Source organism: Eupeodes corollae, chromosome 1 (assembly GCF_945859685.1).
Source record: "Eupeodes corollae chromosome 1, idEupCoro1.1, whole genome shotgun sequence".
Classification (NCBI taxonomy): Eukaryota; Metazoa; Arthropoda; class Insecta; order Diptera; family Syrphidae; genus Eupeodes; species Eupeodes corollae.
In genome coordinates, this window is record NC_079147.1 from 172633940 (window position 1) to 172657969 (window position 24030).

Sequence of the window (24030 nt, forward strand, 5' to 3'; positions counted from 1 at the left end):
AAAAAGCCATGAAGAAGGTCACTCATATAATTCAATTCAAGGCTATTTCCGGTGCAAAAACGTATTTGTTTTTCCTATAACTGTGTTTGTTTTTTATCGTTTGGAATAATACAAATGCATTTAATTTCAGTGCCAATCTAAAGCAGAATGAGCTGTTCTAACTTTTATAAGAAACTCTTAGATATGGCTGGAATGGAAAACCAAAAGAAAATAAAGAACTTTTCGTTTAAAGCCAGCGGCGAGTCCTTGCGTGACTAAAAACTATTTTCCAGTTCGTTGTCATCGTTTTATTCGACGGTAGTTGCCGAGTTGTAGCTATAAAAAAACTACTATGTTTAGGTGAAAGCGCAATATGTGGTGTATTGAAAGGCGAATAAGTATCTGCCCATATATGCTTCATGGACACGGACAGGCTAGAGGCTAAAAAGAAACTTTTTCATGAGTATCTTGTTTGAAAAGTTCTGAAAGAGTTTCTAGAAAGTTTACGGAAAGGAAACCTTGTCCCCAAAAATAGTTCTTGTTTGCCTTTAAGATATTGTTTGACTTGCCACGCAGTAAAAACATTGAGGGCAAATCTATAACAGAAAATAATATTTTTATGCCGTTATTTAAACTTAATCATAGGTACGTGTTTTGTCTCTTGGCCGTTTGGTCGGCCATATTTGGTAAGATGTAGTGATTATATTTTGAGCTAGTCTTTGAAAATTAAATATCCTATGAAACTTCCTGCATTCTATTTATAATGCTGTTCTGGTTTGTGCAGACCAAAATTTGCTGACACCTTTTAGCCATTGACTTTGGATGTCTGACAATACATGATACAAATCAATCTGACATGCTATTTGAAAATTCCTTCCATCTGAGGCAAGTGTTATTCTTGTTTTTGGTTGAGGTTGTGTGTCGTTGTCAGGTCGAATAAATTAATCTATTTTGCCGGTCGTGCTTATTTTTGTTTGCTTTTTTGTTAAAATTATTTTTGTCCGTTCTGTGACTCAAGTTATATATTTTTTTTTATTTAGCATGCAAATAGTTTTTTTTTAAACAGCAAGGCGCATGGTTTTTTCGATGAAATGGACAAAGTTGTTTTTAGTATTCTGAAGAAAGCTTTGTTGCAATAAGGGTTTTTCTAAGGTATATTAGCTTCTTCACTTTGAAAGTAACGATTACCGATTATTTTTTATTTTGCATTGAGGTATATTGTGATTTCCTTTACTGTTGCCATTATTCGAAATTAGCATTTGGTTTTTTAAAAGTGGTAAATTATAAATTCCGTTTTACTGTGCTAACAAACGTAATGAAAGTTAATTTCAAAATTATGTATTTTGAAATAACGAGTACCTACAACAGTTATAAATTCTCCTCTGCTGAAGTGATGAAAGTGAATTGAAAAATCGCGAAACCCATTATTTAAATTTGTATTGAGTTAATCTTATGCACATTATCCATGATTTATTTTGTTGAATCAACGAATTGATTAATTTGTGCGTGAATTCTGTGTTATTAATTTTTAAAGGAATACATAGGTAATACAATTAAAAAAAACAATACTACTAAAGGATTTCACTTTCATAACTAAAAACTACGTAAATAACTGGTATGTATGCATATTTTGTTTCTTTTGAATCAGTTTAGTCTAAATTTGAAATTAAAATTTAAAGATTTAATGAAGGAGTTCTCAAAAGAAATTTTGAAAGATATGCCTATGCCTAAGGTGTTTTTTATCAAATTTCTTGGAGGGCTGTCATGCAAGAAATCTTGGGTTCAATCCCTGCATGTGCCAACGAAAGTTTTTTTTACACAGGTTCTTCCTCTTGCAAGGAATTGACCATTCCTCGAAGAGTAATTATTATCATCGAAAGTGCTTTCTCAAATAAGTCGAACAGATTCGACATAAAAACTGTACGTCACTTTCATCAATGCCAATAATGCACATAGTAATGGTTGAGAGTTGTAAGCCCCGGTTCTCTACAAGTTGTTGCGCCACCAATTGTTTCGTTTTATTTACAGACTCAAAAGTGGAATAGTGAGTTCATTAGCACTTTTATATAAAAGACATCTTAAAATCACATTTTTTTTAGAATTCAAAACGATTGATATTTGCATGTGTATAATGCCTATATCTTTAAAAAAAATCATATTTATTTAGAATAAGAATAGTTATCATCGGCAATGTTCACTTGGTTCCGTGCAAAATGATCGGTAAATTTGTCTGTTTGACCAAAATTAAAACGGACAAATCAATGCAACTATTGGAACCATAAAAACCTTACTAGCATGACACTGCTCTTTGAGAATTAAATAATACGAGATGCATAGAAAACGCACAACAACAAATAAAACGATACAAATTTTTCTTTATCTTCAGCTGAAATATTAAGCTCGACCCTCTACCTATTTTTCAATGCTCGATGGAAAATCAGTAGGTACATCAAGTAATAAAGTCCAATTTAGTACCTATATAATTGTAAAATTCTTGTTGCTTGTTTTTTTTTTTTAATTTTGTGCTTAGAAGTACTTTTGCATATGCATTTTACTAGAATTGACTAGATTGCAACAAAGGAACAAGTTTCAAGCTTACAGAAAACGTATGATGAGAAATATGAAAAATTGTTTTAATTTGATAATTTGGGATAATACTCACTTCTACAGTAATAAATGAATGAATATAAAAACCCTCTAAAAAATCAGTTGTTATTTTGCAGCGCGATAACTACGTTCTCAAACAACTAATATTGTTTTGTTTCTATTTCGGATTCTTAGGTTAAGATATATATAAGCATGATGTATTAGCTTTTTATATTAAAACTAAAGCTTTTCAAGATTTTTTGTAGAATGATCAAGGTTTAATTTAGATTAATAAAAAAACATACCCCTTTAAGTATGTCTACCAAGATCTTGTATTGCAAGCGACACAAACACTATTTCGTTTGTGGTAAAATATTAAACAATCAAATAGAGAAACAGATTATGTTGAAGACACTGCTTCAACGACGGAAAACTTTAATAAAAGTATTTGTTTTTTATTTACACCAATCAAATTTTACCTTGGGCTGAAACCCAAGAATTGATATCAATAAAAAATAATCAGTACATCATCCAAACGACCTTTTCCACTATATGATTTAATTGTAGTATTGTTCGGCTGCTCTCCAAAAACAAAATACCTTCTTCCAATCGAGAACGCTTATCAAGAGGGTCAACTCAGCTTTATACATTTATTTGCCAATTTGAATTGAAGATGTCAGTATTCCCATCAAGAATCACTCGATGAGAAGCCGCTTGTTTATCTTATCTCCTACCTTCTTAAGAAAGTGCTGATGCCTTTTTAGAAATCACATAGAACTATCTTAAAGTTTAAAAATCTAATTCAAAAATTGCCGATAAAATTTGTATGTGCTTATTTTTCATCCTTTATCATAGAGAGGGCATTTTAAGTTGCTGTTAATGAGATTGGTCGTACTGAAATCATGCTAAGAATTTAATTAAATCAATTGAACAAAAAATTACAATCTAAAAGATTTTGCGCTATGTCATTTAAAATCTTTATAAATGCAAATAAAGTAAAATTTGCAAGTATTGAGCAATTACTAAATTTGTAAAAAAAATAATAACAGATAAAAAAATACATAATCCGGCTTCAAAGTTAATGCTTTAAATTGTAGCTAAATCTGGTGATCCCCAGGAGAGCCACCTTAGTACTTTTCTGTTCATCTTGTCTCTTAACAACGTAACGTCATGTCTGCGCTGACATGAGGTTTTCATTTTTGGTAATGACATGCAGATTTTTGTAAACAATAAAGTTCACCCATGATAGTATTCTTTTGTCGAAATTGATAGTTTACACTTTAGGAAAATAGCCATCTCAACCTCAACAAACTCTTTTGCATTTTACATTGAATGATTTATAGGTGTTCATTTCTGTTACAACTTAAAATTTACACATCACATTATTTGTATTGACAGTAAAGCAATTTCTATTTGTGGTTTTTTAGGAGTGTGTCGAATAAACTGAATTAAAAACGCGACTCAAGTTATTAACATATATAAATATATTGAAGTTTTATTTATAAAATAATCAATTTTATTGAAAGATTGATTTGTTCAACATTATTCACTTATACAAGAACTATGTTAACTGGCAGACGGCAAATCGTAATCGACGAATGATGAACAAAGTTAAAATGGTAGATGCATTTTTAACGCACACTTGCGGCCTATGAGGGATGCTCTCTTCTATTTATTTTATTTAAAATCAAATTTGAATATTTGAAATTACGGGCGTTAGTTAGATAGGCTCCTACAGCACTTCCCTTCCAGTGACTTTGTTACGATGGTATTAAAGTTAGTTCTTATTTATCCCAATTCTGTCTGGAATTCGTAGTGATACCTGATCTTGTCTTTCTAATGATGATGTCATCAGCTGTTTCTGGAGAGACGTTGTTGCAGTCCGATTCCAACTGCATCTGTTCCAATGAAAACGTGGGATGATTTAGATAGTTCTTTGAACACAAAGATTTCTCTGGTTCCGTTGGGAGATGCTGGAACTGGTGTTAGATGTTTAAAATGAAGACGAAGTTGATTGTCAAAAGTTGTCGGATAACTGATTCTATCTCTTCGTGGTGACACAAATTCACCGGGGATTCTGATGGATTCTCAATACAACTTTGCGGTTTGTAAGTCCTCTGTGTATGCTCCCCTGAGTCCAAGAAGTACAACAGAAAGTTCATCGGCCCATGCTGGTGATTCATGGCACTCTATAGCAGCTTTCAATTAGCTTAAACTTGAGTGGTACTCCAAAACGGGATATCAAGTGTCTGAGCATTGGAATCTTCTAAAGGGTAAACGTCAGGAGAGCGCGAGTACCCATCGACAACAGTGAGGCAAAATCTGAATATTCTTGAATATGGCAGTGGACCCACGAAGTCGACATATACATACATACATGCTCGAACCTCGATGATAGTTATTCAAAGTTTGTAACAGGGGATGACTTATGATGAATTATCTTCAATCGTTGGCACGAAATGCATGACTTTGCCCATGCACTGCAGTCTTTTCGGATTGCAGGCCAGACGAATTTTGATGAAACCAATCTGTGTGTGTGCAGGGGTTCGAATACTTGATGGCGAAAAGATTTTGATACAACCGGTCTAGCAACACTCTTTGACACATCACAAAATATTTGCAGTTGAGAGTTAGAAAGCTGAACTTTTACAACCTGTAATGAAGAAGCAGAATTAATAATGTTTTAAGTTCTATATGACCTGTTTGAGACACTGCGAGCTCTACAAAGTTCACTGACTTGCTGATGCCTTCAACTCTCGACAACATATCTGCTACTATGTTTTCCGTTCCAGCAATGTGTTGGATGTCAGTTGAAAATTGATTAATAAGATCAAAACTGTCGAGGTGATGCTTTTTAATTTAAATTTATTCGCTAATACAAGAATTATGTTAACTAGCTGAAGGCAAATCGACGAATGATGAATTAAATAGCAAAAAGCTATAATTTGGCATTAGTTAGATGGACTCCAACAGTTTTTTGAAACCCTGGGCAAATGAGTTGAATCATCACTATGTTACTCTTTTTTTACTATTTCCATGTTTGTCCTCATTCTCATGAATATGCTTCACAAGTACGAAATTCACAAAAATCGTATTGAATGAATTGGTCATAATTTCATTAGCTTCGCTACTTAAGGTCTTCCTTGGGATGATCCTTGTGATCTTCATCTCTATGAACTTCATTTTCAGCTTTTACAATTTCAATCTCTCGAGTAAAGTCATGTTTCATATAGACTTTTATAGAGTTACCTTATCGAAAGAATGAAGCTTTAATTTGTATGGGCATTTTGTATAACATCAACTGTTTACCTATCCATCTACATAAAGCGAGGTTAAAATCAATGGCGCAAAATTTAAAAAAAGCATATTGTTTATAGTGTTTAACAATTTACTAGAAAGCATTATGCGATATATTTAGAAATTAAATAAGGTATTCCAAAATGTTGAACCTTTCTTTTCGTTTTGCTAATTAGTAAATTGCCAAATGCCTTTTATTAAAAAACGAGCATCATGTCTAAGAAGTAACAGTTCGTCAAAATAAACAAAGCAAATACGCTTAAACAAGCCTATTAATTGGAATTCCCAACTGTTGACTTCACCATTCCATCCACTGCCTTTGGAAGAATAATTGACAGATGTCATATGGATTCCTTTAAAATTAGGTAAATCATCAATTTCTAAAAATTACTTTTTTTTTACTAAATCGTTTAATATGTTGTGCAATTGTTTAGAACCAGTTCTCCACTATATTAAACGTCTTTGTTTTATTTTTTTCTCAAATATTATTATGATTTGTATTTTGTGCGTGTGTTAGCCTATAACTGTTTTGCTTTGCTTACTAATAACTAACACACGCACTTATGATGATTCTTGATTGTAGGCTAACGTTTGCTATAATCTTACTTCTTTCTGGAAAGTGTAAGAAAATAAAAAAAGTTTTTCAATCAAACCTCGTTACGCAGAGTTCATTGCATAATAACACTTTTAGCAAGTTTATAAATTACTAAACAAAATATCATGTTGTACAGATCTTTATAAATATAATATAAGTACTGTTATTATATTCTTAAACAAAGATCTATCTTATCTAAGATCTTATCTGCTAAACAAAATTGTTATCAAGTTAGGAAAACACGTGAATCATATGTTGGGATAATATTTCCATAATACAAAATCTGTTTTTTTTAACGAGATTTTTAGTGGATAACCAATGTTTACAAATTTGAGTAGCATTTCTTGTAAGTTTTTTTCCTTATATACAAAAATACAGATTGATTTTTTTTTAAAACCAATATCTTCAGCAAAAAACCAAAATTTTGCGCAAAATAAAATCATTTTGACGTCAATACCTTCGTTTATTGACGAGAAATAGATTTTTGAACATCAATTTACTAACTGTTGGAACTTAACGTCGACAAATTTGTAGTTCGACAAATCGATTACAAATGCTATCGGAAGTTAAAAACTAAAAAAAAAATATTCTTATAAAGATCTAACGGGGATTTTTTTATATTTTTAGTTTTTAGTTAGTTTCTTATAAAATTTTAATTGACAACATATTTACAAAGCACGAAAGCCTACCAATTTGACAAAAAAAACTAATAAGAAAAGGTTTTCGACTCAAGTAGTATATCTCACACAATTTGTTATTAATATTTTGTTAAAGATTTTAAAAAATCAATAGCCGGGCTTGGATGTTTAATTATCAGTGTAGATCACATCCCAGGCTCTACTTTTTTTATAAACTATACTGCATTTTGACCACACACTATCATACAAAGTTCTAAAAAGAAGAAAATCGCCAAATAGATTATTTTTGAGCTTTTTATCAGTTATTTCAAATTGAATATTTTTAGTTAAATTTTTTTTAAATCAGAAACCATTTTAATGTAGATTTAGAACCCATATATTTTTAAATCTCAAAAACAAACTGATTCATAGGTGACTGTGCCCAGCTTCTTTATATAAATTGTGCTTCTTTATAACATTCTTACTTACATTTCGTTGTTGCATGGGAAATGGGCATCCCCAGAGAGAGAAAAATAAACAAAGCAATACATTTTAAAACACATACCCAAACCTGCTTTAGATATTCCCTACAAAAAGCTTCCTCATATAGAGGGTGGCAGGCAAAAGCAATGGCAGTGATAGCAAGACAATGCTGCCAGACTATCTCAAGCCCACGAACCACCAACAAGCTCTCGACTAAAGTATGGGTGGGTGTGAGCAAAGAATTTGGAGTCTTCTTCTTTTTAGCACAACAACCACAAAGCGTCACAGCAGCGGTTGGTGGCGGTAGAGGTTTTGTTAGACTCTCTGTTGTACCTCTAAATTCTGTTGTGACCAGGAAACTTGAGCTTTTGCCATCAACGAATGGTTTGCATTGTTTTGCTTATACAATACACCTCGCCGGCATAGATCAGTTCACTTCAGTTCAGCTACAGTGTTCAGTTCAACAAAAGGCGACTAATAAGACAGACGTATTCGGTGTATTTTTATTGCGCCATCAAAACTATCGGTATTCTGTCTGTATCCACACATGGGTTTAAGTTTTAAGGGTGGTATTCCTAATGGCGAGCATTGAAGCTGAAGCTTCATTCTTATGAACGACACCGTCAAATAAGTACTATCTTGTTTTCTCAGCTCGCTGCTCCCAACCACAACTCGCGTCGGTGGTCGCAAGACCTACGCTATTTAAAGTGAGAATAATTACAATAATTTAAGGTTGTGCGTAGCGTGATAAAAGAGCAGAATAAGTGACGGTTTTGTGTCTACGTATCAGCCTCAAATAAAGTCGAGAAGATTTATTTGTAATTTGCATCCGAGTGTCTTGAGAGCCGCCCACCTTTTTTCATCAAACTCGAAAAATTTATATAAGAGTGTTGACAGTGATTTTATTTATACTCTGACCTGGCACACCTTTTTGATTGATTTAAATCGAATTGAGGAATTTATCTTCAATTGATTGTTTTGCTCGTTTGCTTGTTTTGGCAAAAAGGATTACAAACATAAAAACCAAAATTTTAGTGTAGTTTGTTTTGTTATATGTTTGATTTATAAAAAAAGCAAATTTTCGGCGGTATATCATTTAAGGGCATACCACGTATATTTTATTTATATTTATATTTATATTTTTATTCCGCGACTTGTTTTTCGGGGTCATGCATGACTTGAATGTGGTAATTGTTGAGGAACGTGTCGATCGTGTTAATAAGGAATTGATTTTGTACTCTCGAAGACGTACCATTCGTATACAGGGTGATTCCGAAAAGCCTGTCGATTACTCGAATATTAAAGTGACAACCATCAATTGCAAGGTCGGAGGTGTCGGTGATGGTGATAGAAGTTACTTGGTACGAATAAAAGCATATCGTGGTGGCAATAATAAGAAAAAAGATTTCACTAAATCATCAGGTATTTAACAGTGATGATTAAAATAAATTTAAATTGAAAAAAAAAATACAAAATAAAAAAGGAATAAAAGTAATTAGTCATCTAAATAAGAAGAAAAATATAATTTTGAAATAAAAAGTTTTTTAATGTGCACGCACTACGCTGCTTAAATTACCTCTATATTGTGATAAAATTTATAAGAAGAAACGAACTTTTTTTATAAAAATTATTTTGTTGTTGTACGTTGACTCTTTAATTATATGAGTTCTCAACTTGCTGCTGCTATATTAAAATAATTATCACCAAAATCACGTCATGGAAATCGCATCAGGTGAGCTACCTAATTTAACTATATAATTACTTTTTTGTAACATTTACTTACATAGGTACGTAAATAGTTTCCATTTTTTAACATCATTAAATATGATAATAACAATATCTAAATTTGAATGTTGGAGAGGGTAGTTACAGTTTACTATTAAGTCCTTATAGGTATTTTAAAAAGCTGACAAAAATCCTAGGTATGAGATTCAATAAAAATATTTGTGTAAGGCTTACACTAGATATAATTCCTTTCTGAAAAACCATAACTAAATTTTAGGTTATTAAATAATTAGAATTGTACATCTGTTGTATCGTATGAACTGATAATTGTTTTTATCCCTTTACCGCAGTCAAGCTAAATATTATACGCGAATACGACAAAATAGTTTTAATTGGATTATGAAGAGGAAAATTAAGAAAAATCCATATAATCTTTAACGAAAGTAATAAATAACGTCTAATACCAGTTTTTATTTAAAATGTTTGTTAAAATATTGAGAACATCTTTTTTAGCAGCATGAAAACATGTATAGGTACATACTAAGAATTTGATAAGCAAAATAATTTAAATCAGAAACAAAAATTATGCCGCCTGTTGTAGGCGCCAATTTTTTTGTAATTATTCAAATTAATTTACATAAACGGGTGTGATCGTTGTTTGAACCGGTCACTATAAATATTAATGAATATTTATTTATACTTAAATGTTAGATCATCTAGATCTACTTTCCTTATATCATGAAAAAAGTAAACAAAGTTAAAATAAGGCATAAAATGTTAAAATTGTTATTTTTTTATGATTTAAGTATCAGGTGTTAATCAAGTTATTTTCGGGAACATAACACAATAATACAAATCTGTTATATCCTATGTGTGAAAAACATGACTGATTCATATCTTTAATTATAACCATATTGATAACGAGTATTATAGTTATGTGTTTGATTCTTAAAATTCCCTTGCAAAAATTTGGAGATATATGTATAGGAATGCAAATACAGACATCCATCTCTGAAAACACTTCTCGCACACAGGAATAGTTAAGAGTTGTAAGTCACTAGGCCCTAGGTTTTAAAGTAGTATTGCGCCACCTAATTTATTTTAAATACAAACATAACATATCAAGACATTATGTTCTACGGTGTTTTTTAAAATGATTCTTCGTTATGTAAAGTTTTGCCACGTATTTTTGTTTATTCAAACAAGAATATAAGGCCAAACAAAACCAACAAAACAACTGTTGTAGTGCCATATATCATATTTTACAGAAATGAGCAGTGTTTTATCTTTCTTTGAATTTTTACTTTATTTTTTGAGGTCTTAATATCAACTTGGTATGGATATTGATATTGAAAAAATACATATTAAGTTAAATGCAATTCAAACAGTAGACTGAAGGATTATAAGAACTTTTTCCTAAACGTATTTATACTTAAAACGTACAAGACCTGTAATACAAATAGAGCTAATTTTTTCGATCTTCTCATTATCACAATATTTTGGCCTATTTTATTCTTGGATATAATTTTTGATCATTATTAAAGTAAGACTGGTTTAACAAAAAAATAAAAGTTGTATTTTATGAATATTTCCCAAAAAAAAAGTTCTGTCTACGCATACTACTTATATGCTTTATTTAATTAATTTATATACAATTTAATTTCAACACCCACTATTAATAAAATAATCTTGTTAAATATGTATAACCTTTTTAAGCTGTAATTTTTTGTTTTTTTTTTGCTTTTTATTCAAATTGAACAACTTGGAGCATGCCATTTTAAGTGATATAAATTTCATATAAAATTTTGAAATATAGAACTTTTTTGTTTATTAGAACTATGCAGTGCGTACCTACATATGTAGGTACGTTAGCATTTTCATAGGCCTTGTTTCTGGGCAGTAGGTAGACTAGTTCCCATGTCTTTTCCCAAAAATACTTTTGGAAAAAAAATGAAGGTATGCTTTTTTTCTTATAAAAGACATTGTCAGCCAGAATTCTTGAATATAAACCCCAAAAGTTGTAGTTTTCTGCTTCCAAAAAAAAGCTAAGTTTAAAAAATTGATTTTGCTCCAAATAGAAATAGATTTCCTACTATTTATATTCACTTAATAGAAACAAAAATACCTAAGGAATGAAAGTCAAAATTAAAATTTTAAGAAGCCGAAGTTTAAAGATAATTAAATTCAGAACATAGTTACCTGACATACATATATATTCCAATATAAGCATTATTTTCTTGCAAAGTTACGTTTAACATTAACAAATACAAACTGTCTAAGCTCTATATGTGTACATGTGCAATTTAATAATAAAACATCTTAAAATAATTTAGACTCATATAAACTCATAGATACATATATTTAAGGCATAGTCATTTTTCTCCATTCCTGATACAATTTTTCTAAATTCCTGACAACAATACTCGCACACAGGAATGGTTGAGAGTTGTAAGTCACTAGGCCCTGGTTCTTCATGGATAAAGTATTGTATAAAAATGTCGCTTGACACAATATCTTTATCAGAGCGATGAGAAGTATAGTTTGACCACCAACTCACACTGTACTCAAAACCATAATTGGTATTTCAATATAAGATTTTAATCATTCGTAAGAAATTTCGATTTTGAGATTTAAATCAAACATGAAATTACGATGATAGGGAAATCACCGAAAGCATTGGGTAGATTGATTTCAAATTTGGAAATTAAGGTTTTTAGCCGATTCGAGTTAGGTGTTTTTTTATTTTCTTAGACTAAAAATAGAAGTAGTCAACATACAAGTTTTGTTTTTTTGGTCGAAATTCGAAAATTGGATTTTTTTTTTCAAAAATTGACCGATATTTTTTTTTTTTTAATTTTGTCTAAACATTTTTTTCTTAATTTGACTTCTTTCAATAAAGCCAAATATTTGTATACTGCTCCAGAAGTGTACCCTGTATAGAACAGTTATTTTGTTTTTAATTTTGCTCAAGAACTAATCAACCGATTACAATATTTTCCTTACAAATTCTTTTACTCTCAACAATATTTGATGACCAAAAATATCATTGTTGTTATTTTTGATTGAGGAAAAAAAATCGGATATGGGTCTTTTTTTTATGAAATTGAAATGCAATCCGTATATTAATAAGTTCTTAATAACTACATACTAAAAATATTTTTAAATTAAAACTTGAAAATTGTATATGAATGGTTATAACGATTTTCAATTTTTTGTTTGAATAATTAAGGTTTTTTAAGAAATCAAATGCCATTTAAATTTTTTAGCACGTACATTTTTAAATTTTGAAAGACAGGAAATGTGTTAAAACACATTCTTTGGATACGTAAGAAAGTTCGTACGACCCAGTCGTGCATATTATTTGTTTTTAATCAGGCTCTTGACAAAATGTAATCAATGAATCAATTTAATAAAATGAATGCATTCTTCACTTTTTCACTTTTAGACCAATTAGCAATTGGAAACTAAAACGATTGTTTTTCTAAACATTTAAAAAGCAGTCAATTGATTACAATATTTTGAAAATACCCATTTACATACCTACTCTTTGCATTGTTTTTCTTTTTTGGTTTGGTTTCCTTGCAATATAACTTTGTGTGAATTCTGCCCATCTTTGTAAATGAAAAGCAAAGTATTATGATGGTGGAGTCGGATAGGGCGGTATTTAGATATTTTTCGATAAATTTCTCCTGGAAAAATTATTTTTAGTCTGGAGATATAACAATCGGATATATTGTTTTATATTTCACATATCGGTGATATTTGGTACAGACCCTCAGGACATAGTTATTGCGAGCGTAAAAAGTTATTAATGCTTTTCTTGAAAATGGCCGTTTTTATGCTGTACCTTTTGAACTTTTAAGTGTTCGAAATAAATTTTGCATCTAGACTTTGTAGGTCATAATATATCAAACACTAAAATACATAAAATGAACAAGTTTTCAGTTTTTGATTGAAAATTAATAAAAGCAACACATTTTTAGAAAACATATATTTATAAACTTCTAGTTTTGAAATAGATATTGAAATAGAAATTTTTGTTTGCTTTTTTGCTCAAATTTTTAGTTTAAAACACTATCCATAGTTTTGACTTGACAAAAACAAACTGGCTAATACAACAGAATGCTGGGTTTAAAAAAATACTTAATTGTAAGCATCACTACAAAAATCGAATATGAGCATACAAAGTTTTGAAGTCCGATTTTAGGTTCTTGAATTTGTAAATAGAAATGCAAAACAAAATGTTGTATCAATGAAGCTAAGCCATTGACGCAGACATCGCTTTCATCCCCATTTGTCTACTTCCCTGTAGGTCCATATATGTACATCCCTTTTTGCATATAAACAACAAAAACAAAAACTTCATTGGCCTTCAAAAGGAATCAAAGAAAATAAGATGTACCTAGATGTTTTGTAGTTTTGGGCTGCTAAATTAGTTGCTTATGGGAATGAAACTAATATTTTCATCTTCCGTTCCGTTTGCATCTCTCTACTTCACGACACCAGGGATAATACGGCATGTGGTTACCCAAAAACAAAAGAAGATACAAAGATAATTCAAATAATGCGGGCTGTTATTTGGCACAACTAGAGTCTTAAAGGGATCACTACCATTCAATATTTGTACTTTATTGAGTTCCCAGCTATTTTATGTGTGATTGTGTAACTTTGAATTCAAGATCAATTCAATAAAAAAATATAAAACATACATTTTTAATCTAACCTAATCACTTTTCGATTCAATTTTAAGTAAATACAAAGTGAAAAAACTTTCAATTAGTTGTTATGCTAGAACTTTATACAATTTTAAAAATACGGTAATAAAACCTTAAATAATAATTTATAGCTGAAGAAAAAAATGATTCCTACATTCCTTATTATTCAACAAAAAATAATAAATCGATTTAATATCAAAACATACTACTTGGTTTTGTGTATGCTTTTTTTTGTCTTTTTGTTGATGGTTGATTGTCCAATAGTTGGAACTATTTTAAAAACTCGACAAATCTAGCACACATTTTTATAACAAAATTATTCTTTATTCACCTTCTTCGGTGGTTATATGGAATAAGACCCAACCCTTCGTTATTCAACGTTTATTAATTTGGCCGTTAGGGTATAAGTTGCTTAATGGAGCAAAGTAAAGAAGGTACATCCATTTCCTTACCTTTAAATTCCTTTTAATAAAAATACTCACAAATTGCTTTTATGAGGAAATACGTAGACATTTAACATTATATGTAAGTAATCTAGACCCAAACATAAAAATAGAAACGAAAAATAAAATACTAGTTATGTGTTTTTTTGATAGTTAAATTTGACCGCCTATACAACAGAAGACAATTAACACATCAAAATAAGCCTGGTAATGAGACAAACAATTTAAGAAAATAAGCTAATTAACATTTTAATGCCAACGAGAATGTTAATATATCTATGCGTGTTGTTGCTTTTTTTTTCTTACTATTAAATTCTGCTGCATTGTCAATTGATATTCTTGTACATATGTTTATAGTAATTAGTTTATATTGTTCGATAAGGTTCAGAGAATTTATGACTTACGCTCTTTGTTGTAAATATAATTAAAAACAAACTAATTGAAATTAATATTTGATTTAATTATGTTGTACCTATTCGTTTCTATTTGATATATAAATGATGCCTTTCACGAAGAAAAAACAAGCCTCAATTGTTATATTTTCATCAAAGGAAGCAAATTTTTAATTTTGGACAAACTAAAAAAACATGAAACATTATTGGGTCCTGAAGACATTTAAAAATTTTATTAATTGTAAATATGTTTAAGTTGTGTTATATGTATGTATAAAATATAGTCCACCATAAACCCAGTTTTACCGTGATAACTCTCCCTAAAATTCAATAAGTTTTAAAAATCAACTTACTTCGAAAAAAATACCGACATAGCTGAATTTTAGTAGAGAGCTTCAAGCACACTTCTAAGCGAATTCCTTAAAAGCTCTTGCTTATATCAACCTTGAAAAAAACCCTATATTATAACTATTGTTTATTTCTAAAATTTCTTAAATAGAGAAAAAGTGAAGGAGTCTTGAAGGATGTGGTATTTGCATGTTTAGGCTAGGTTAGGTTAAAGTGGCTGTCCATTTTTACTAAATATTTGTATACCAATTTTTTTGAATATTATAATGGTAAAAGTTTTGACAAATTAATTTCAAGTTAAAAGTATACTACACTTACCCTTATTATTATTTGCATCAAAAATTTGACATAGGCAAATGTTTTTTTTTCACTTTTAAGATATTATAAATATATTTTAACTTTTGTGTACTTTTGACTGAGATTAAAACAGAAAACAAAACAACAACAAAATGTTTTCTTTTTTAGAGATTTGTTTTATTTTTGCATACATACGTATGTACATAAATACATAATGAAGGTATTTACATTTTTTATTTAGACTTTTTTATTTAAACCATGCGTATGACTCACTTTTTCTTATATTGAAAAGTGAGATAACATTGTTGGTATTTGACAAACAAAATAAAAGCAAAAATTGGATGGCTGCAATCTGCAATTTTAATTAGATAAATATATTATTTTCTTGTTCATGATATGCAAAAATTTTGTATTAAAAATTCTACAAATTACTTGATTGTTTATCAGATGTCACTAGCGAGTCTCACTGTTGGTTTTGTTTTTATAATTTAAATGTTTTTATCAAATTTCTCACATGTTGCACATCACATATTACTCAAGATAAACAAAAATAATATCAGTAACACGTACATAAGTTATGTATGTACATTTTTAATGTATGTATTTTTTCTAAAACAAACGTATTGGTTCGTAATGTGGCAAAATAAATTAAAACTCTTTCTGTTTTTATAAAATGTTGTTTTAAATTTAGAAAAGTTGATTTGCTTTTAATAAAGTGCCAATGAACGGATAAATACAAAAATAAATTAAGTGGCACAACAGTTCATTGAGAACTAGGGACTAGAGACTTACAACTTGCAACCATTCCTGCGTGCTGGTTCTGTTGTCAGGAACCTACAATTTTACGCATATAATTCATATAGCAGATTTCATCGATTAAAATTAGATAGGAGTCATATCATTTTAAAATCCGTCGATGGAACACATAACTAGAATGTACTTATTGATTTGTAAATTGGAACTCAAATGATTCTAAGCGCTCACTAAAAGTGGATAAGCTAACAGCTGGTAACACCATTCAATCAACGGCTTTAAAGTTTAAGAAATGATGTTTATTCAAAACATCTAGGTATTGATAGAGTTTGTTATTTGCTAAAAATTTTAAATATTACAGCTCTTGATTTTAAATCAAATCAACAGATTTGCACGTATATTTAAAAAACTGGGTTTTTAACGAAAACATATTTCATCTAAAACTAAAAAAAATGCATGTGCATGTTAAATCAAAAATATTGTTTTTCCTGTTTATAGTATTGGTATGTGTATTTACCATTTCTAAAAACTTACCTTATTGCAAACCCATACTCCAGAATAATTTCTTTAAAAATATATTAAGATTTTCCTTGAAATGATTTTTATATTATATTATATCTGGTATACTTAACCTTGAATTCTTACATTTACTCAAATCTATTGCTCTTATATTCATTTTCAAACTATGGATATTCCATTTGTTGTTTTGTTGTTCTTAAGAGTATAGTGTATACACATTTGAGGAAGTTATCAATTAAAAGTATTTAGGTATTCTACACATTTTATTGAATGTTTGTAACTATATGTACATACAAATTTTCGTCAATAAAGATAAGGTTACCGAATACTATTATCCAACATATGGCCCGATTTAATTAAGGTACCGTTTTTGGGCAACGCACATGTGTAAACATAAGTTTGTGCAAAGCATATTAAACAACATTTTCTATACTCATATAAATGCACTAATATGTAGGTACATAGTCTAGCCATAAGTTCTGCTACACGATTTTAAGAGCACATTGCTTATAACTTCCACTAGGAATAATACCGTTAGCTATTTTAACGAATCACTTGATCTTATTAGTAAAGAATGGAAGCTAGTTGGGTTTCAGCTTTTGATCTAAAATGATGCAGTGGGGCGGTACAAAAAAGTCGAGTCGCGATAATCGCATTACATAAGTGTGGAAAAAATTCAAACCAAATTTTTGAACGCGTCGCTCAAACGAGCGCAGAAATAAAAGCTGTGCGTGAACGAAGTCGTAGGTATCCTCTCCGGAAGCCGAAGATCATGTCCAGAGAATTGGATATATCCGCCAGATCCATGTAAAGGCTGGTCCGAGATGATCTTCAAATGAAAGCCTATTGTCGAGCAACAGGACATCTTTTAACTCCTTAAGTCTTAAAAAAATTAGACTTGAAAGAAGCAAATAGCTTGCGCAGTGGTACGCAGAAAATGGATATCTGGTTTACGGATAAAAAAAATCAAACGTTATGCAACGCATCCAAATAAGCTAAAAAAATTGTTCCAAAGGGTTCAGCGTGTACACCACCCCACTTCGGTAATGGTTTGGTGGGGGGTTTTCCATAAAGGTTTCACATCACTCCATTTTTGTGTGGTGGTGGGAAAACCGGTGGAAAAGTGTATCAGGAGAGGTACAATATGCACACAAACTTGGTGTGTTGGTAAATTCGATTCACGAAATAGATGAAGTATTGAATGCGTCTTCTTCAGCGGGACTATTTGCAGATTAATTGTTTTCGTAATATGTAGTACAAATGACGTGAAGGTTAATGCGATGGATTCAGTCGTTCTTTGACTTTCAAAGATAGAATAACCGATTAAAAGTGATTATTAGTCAATTTTAGATTAAGAAGTGCATTTGTAGGGTCTTAAAATTAAGAAGGCAGTAAGCCACAGTTTTGAATAAGTAATTGGTAGCCTATAGTGGCGTCCGAAGACAGCTCCAAGAGTCGTTGGTTCAAGTCCCGGCGGAGTCGACAAGAAATATAATCGCTTTTTTCACAATAGAGAAATAGTCGATTTTATTAACTGGGAAGAAAAAAGATGGATAAGGAGCAGAGAGCTGGGGTATCGAAATATACCTCTGCTGACATATCAGGTGATGCGAAAGTTCTGCCAGGAGCGGTACCACATTTCACCGTAACATCGGGTCATGCATCGGACCCGCAAACGCCAACGACCAAGAGGCAAACACCATACACAAAACCTGGTTAAAAGAGTCAATACAGCTTAGGGGGCAGCATTAAAAAAAACTGCCAAACCATAGTAAAAACGGGACTAGAGAGTGAAGTCTCTGAGGGTGACGACTCTGAACCCCCCGAGTACTTCTCTGAGGAAGGTGAAGGGTGATATAGGTCTTCGAAGAAAAGATTTGAGATCTTATCGGAGCCAGAGTCGTAAAAAAAAAGTAGTTGGATATAGAGTTGCACCTCCAAAACGAGGCAAAGCAACAAAAACAACAGCAACCCAAAAACAAAAAAAAGCATCAACAACCACAGTGCAAGCTCGCTACCAACATTACGGAAGCGAAACAAAAATGATGGCGTCACTACCGTGGCGTCACTACCGTGACCTCAGACAGGCTCCATGTCTGAGGTCCTATCGACTTAGACTAAGGCCAAACTGCAGCAACAACAACTACTACAACGAAGGTAGCAAAAACAACAACAACAGAAGCAGCAGCAGCAATACCAGAAACAACCACAGGCTGGAAAAGAAAATATACCACCCATTAGGACGCATAGAGTTGACCTGGGCGACATAAAACAGGTTTGTAAGTCCTCCAGTAGGGGAAAATTTTGTATTAAAATAAAATAAAGAAAAGAACTATTCGTCCAGCGCTTCTCACTGGCCAAATACAAGTTAGTTGAAAGGTTGCTAAAAGAGGGCAAGCCTTTCACTACGGTGAAGTCCATACGAGGGGTTTATAGTATGCCAATGTTCCTTGTACCATTATCGCCCCAAAGTAGGATTGAGAGTCTGAGGGAAATTAAACACCTGTACTATCAAGCCATATATTGGGAGACATTAAAACGGCACGACAACATTTTACCATGTACTAACTGCCAGAGGTTTGGCCATGCTGTTTCATTCAACAAATGAAACAAAAACAGGCCAGTCAAAATGCCGAAGTATGACGAACAGTTCGACAGGCTCCAACACAAAAATTCGTTTATCCCAAATTCTCTTACACCCAAATAGTGTTTAGAAACCTAAAACTGAGCTTGAAAAAAACTATTTCATCTCGGCAGGTGATTTGAACGCAAAACATGAAGATTCGGAAAATCAATATAGTAATCCCAGAGGAATTTAATTTGATGAATCTCTAGAACGTTGAATATGGCGTAGAACTGCGGAAGAAGCGGTTTTTTTTGGATATTTTGCTGTACGGCACCAGACTGATAAAGATAAAGTGGGTAATCACCCTCAAAACTGCTTACAGAGTACGACAGTGATCACTGCGGACTGGCTGACGGAGGAGTACGCATTCTTACAATTACAGTAAGATGCGCTGGCCTCGTTTCACCAACGCCTTAGCTAGAGAACTTCGTTTGAATGATATAGCCCCACCAATCAACAAAAACCTGAAAAATACAGAAATTGACCAACGTTTACAACAGATTGACAAACAATTAAACGTACGATGAAACGGACAATACAAAAATACAAGGAACGGGAAAAAATGGACGCCTACAGAAACGAGATTATTGACGCACTACGAAGGCACAAGAACAGCTTCTTGACAAGACTCAAAAACATATACAGACGACTTACAGACCCACAGGCTTGGAGGTTAGGGCACTAAAGACGTCAACACAAAATATCAATCTGTAGATTAAGGAGAACTTCAGGTTATCAATTAGCAAGTACTGGGACTGCAAGATCCGGTCATCTAATTCCAGTGATCTTAGTATAGATATTCCGAAAAAAAAACGTATAATAACCTTCCGTGTCTGAAACTCCAAAGAACGGAAGAGAACAGAGACTTATGATAGCGCAAATAGATTAAGACGAAGCCATCTTTGACGATGAATTTTTCATAATTGACGATCCGACGGAAAAATTGGAGGCGGTGGGAGCTGCTTTCCAGCAAGTGTATAAGATGAATATTAGCATTCGCCCCAAGATTTCTTGGCAAATGCCATAATCGCCAAGCAAACAGGACCAAGTCCCTTATTAGTGACGAAGGTTGAGCTTCACCTCATCTTCAATTCAATAACAAACAAAATGTCAGCAGGTGTCGATGGTACGTTTTACTAATACATTTACCGATGGAGGCAATTGACATCTGTTTGAAAAAATCAGAATGTCAACATCGAATAGATTGACATCGGTAATTTTGCCACGCTTTTCGTGTTTGACCTCAGAAAGGCAATTTTTCATTGCTGCATGTCGCCTCTGGAATTCACTTCCAACTCATTTGCGGGATATAAGTGAGGTACATATTTTCCAAAAAAGTATTAAAATCTTCTTTTCGAACCAAACCAACTAACTTAACATAATGAACTATCTCCTCTTCTTAACTTTAACTAACTTATCTATCTTCTCCTTCTTCTATTTCTATCATTTTTATTTTAACGTCATTTAATATGTTATCGATACTGTATTTCATCCTCTCCCGAAAAGGGGAGAGGACAACTCCAACCCATCAAATCTTCGATCGATAAGTCTTCTTCCGAACATCAGCAAAGTTTTCGAAAAGATCATCAATAAGGCTATGACTAAGTGGGCTGCGGACAACAAAATAATTCTGGATGAACAGATCGGGTTCACGGCTGATCATGACACCATTTATGCTGCGTCTAAACTCGTTTCTGTTCTAATTGCGAACTGCCCAAAAGGTTGAGGTTATCAGAATTCTTTCCGAACTCCGTTGGCTAAGGCCACGAGGGATGGTGAATTACCTCGGTATCTTTACTATTTATTATTCGACAAACATATTTATATTTCGACAGACATATAAATGCGCCTCTGACCAAGGCCAGAAAAGCCTTTGCTCTGACGAAACGGCTACAAGGCCCTCATAGGGCCGATGATCGTTTATGGTTGTCCTGTGTGGTTCAACGTTGCTCTTTCCCAGATAAAGAAGTTTCGGGTGTTCGAGCGGCAGTGTTTACGACGCTGCACCGGCTTATATCAAACAGTTAATTCTTCTTTCATGCATTACTATTTCAACGAGGTTCTATATCTCGAATGAACAGAATTGACAATTTCATGATAAAACTCGTTCGAGATCACATTGCAAGAGCTACAATTTAATTTTCGGGCGTTATATCCGAACGACGAGTACTTTGAGAGTACACGCATGAGCGGCTTCATTCCACCATAGGCATTCCTCTCTTTAGATAGATGCGGTCTGATACAGGATAGATTGGCAGGTCCGCTAATCTACCACGTCAGACGACGAATAGTGGATAGGCGATTCCTGTACAATGAGCAGAGCTCATTCGGTTCAGTAGGGCTGTGTCCGAAAGGGACCAAACTGATAGGGTGAAGCAGGAGAACCTGTTTTGTTGGATTCAATCGGCACTTGATAGTGCGTAGTCGGGTTGGAGTTTTAAGCCTTGGCTGGCTAAAATACTTGTTTTATATGTAGTTTTATGGTTTAGTTTTAAGCAGGATAGGCATGGTGGCACAAAAAAAATAATTAAAAAAAAAGTAAGAAAAAAGGGGGTAGTTTTTTTCAGGTTCTGGGTACTACGTTCTCAACGGACTGTTGAGACTGTTGACTGCCCCAATTTATTTGTTTTAATATGAATATAAAGTTTGCACTATAATTATTTTCTCAGATTCGATTCTGTTACGTTAAACATTTTAATAAAAGAGTAATAAGATGAAAATTTGTGGTAGGAAGTAAAATGTATGTATATAGTAATGATTTATGGCACCTATAACTGAGCACAGTAAATGACTTTAACACTACTCGTGTATGAAGTGTTAACTCTTTTTTGTATAATTCAAATCATTTTTCAAAATAAAAAAAAAACATAAAATAAATATCTGAATCGGATGGATAGTCATCACACCTCTAATGTAAATTTATAAACAGAAATTATATCACAAAAATAAGTTTTGTTTGGTTAAGTTTTAGACAAAACTAAATACGAAACTGGTAGACATGAAAGTAGATAAACGCTCAAATATTACAAAAGGCTTTTGTATGTATACATATGTGTATGTTGGTACGAGTATAACAATTTAGAGAAATTATCAGATAAGGTTAAAAAAGCAGATTTTACGAAATCATATTCAAGTGTATTAAATTATTCAGGAAAACAATACAAATAAAAATGTTTTTTTCTGCTTATTTCACCAGTCCCAGTATACCTACAGTGCCTTGCATAAGTATAACCGCACCTGAAAAAATGCGTTTTATAGAAAACTTAAAATAGGAGTCACTCATCACCAGTTTCTTATTAAGATCTCGTTATTCCAAATGGTATAATCGAATGAATTTTTTTATAAGGTTATTTCATGAAAAAAAGTTTAATTTTAATGGACCAGATGGTTTTAGCGGATATTTTCACGATTTAAGGAAAGACAAACAACTTTTTTCCAAGAGGAACTTTGGTGGTGGCAGCTGTATAGTTTTGGGGGCCTTCTGCGAGCGTGGTAAGGTTGCACGTGCCTTCAGCTCTACTAGAATAAACAGTTCTGACTTCACTTCGGTCCTTCAGGATAATTTGGAACCTTATTTAAAACGATTTCTTCAAGTTAAGCATGTCGTCCAGCAAGATAATGCCGCAATTCAAGTAAGTCGTCAAAGTTTGGAATAGTTCGGATCGAACAAGATTAATTTGAAAATGTATGCCCATAATAAGCAATTTGCTAGTGTTGCTGAGATGCGAGAGGCAGTTGTGACAGAATGGAACTCTATAGACGATTCCATATTAAAAAATCTAGTGAATATTATGACAAAAAGAATGTGTAGCTTGTTGGAAAATAGAGGCAACAAAATTGCATAGTAGTTTTTTTTTTTAATTAACTTAAAAAAAATGCGGTTATATTTTTGCAATACATCAAAATCTGTTTTTAATTTTTAAACACCATGAGAGAAAATACTGGTACTTTATTTTCTACTCAATTTGCTTGATCAGTGATGCAACACAATAAAAAAAATAGTAAGGAGTCACTCCTATTACAGGTTTTCTATGAAATGCATTTATTCATGTGCGGTTATACTTATGCAAGGCACTGTAACTGTATTCCATTTAAAAAAAATCTATATATGATTATCCGCTATTTGAATTGTGTTCATAAAGACCTGAGTGTTGAATATCTCACATACGAAATTCAATCTAGACCCTAATTTCACTGCTTCCCTTATAAGTTAATGTATAACAGTCATCATAACAAAATTCCAAGTTTAAAAAAAAATTACGAAGGTACCATATTATACGAGCATATCTATAAATATATAGTCATAAAAACGCGTTTTTGTGTTTTCTCTTTTATCTCTTATCTTAGGTAAGCAAATACAAATTAAGTGAAGGTTAATAATGGCTACTATTTTTAACTCATATGATGTTTACTCTTCGAGTTCCAATGCCTAAACAATGAATCTGGCTCCATATAGAATTGGTATTTAAAGAAAAATTCAGATTAAAAAAATGATACACGAGCTTAACTCTAAGACAAAACTTTGTTGGAAACAAAATATTTATTCAAAGTTGAATGCATTTTTATCTGTTAAATAAAAAACCCAGTACCATAAAGGTTCTAACAAAAACAAATGTTGCTATTTAAAATACACTTCACATTGTAAATATTATAAT

At 32.0% G+C, this 24030-nt stretch overlaps 1 protein-coding gene across 3 annotated transcripts in view; it reads left to right on the top strand.

The window, feature by feature from the left end:
• Positions 1 to 583: 583 nt before the first annotated feature.
• LOC129938363 (cGMP-dependent protein kinase, isozyme 1) overlaps positions 584 to 24030 on the top strand; it is a 47824-nt gene continuing 24377 nt past the window's right edge. The window contains exon 1 of one of the 3 annotated variants that reach the window (XM_056045864.1): positions 584 to 665. In XM_056045864.1, the coding sequence (XP_055901839.1) occupies positions 599 to 665 (67 nt within the window). In that variant the 5' untranslated portion in view covers positions 584 to 598. Of the gene's footprint in view, positions 666 to 1363; positions 1595 to 8000; positions 9290 to 24030 lie in introns of those variants that run through there. The other 2 variants (XM_056045866.1, XM_056045865.1) reach the window with 2 other exon arrangements.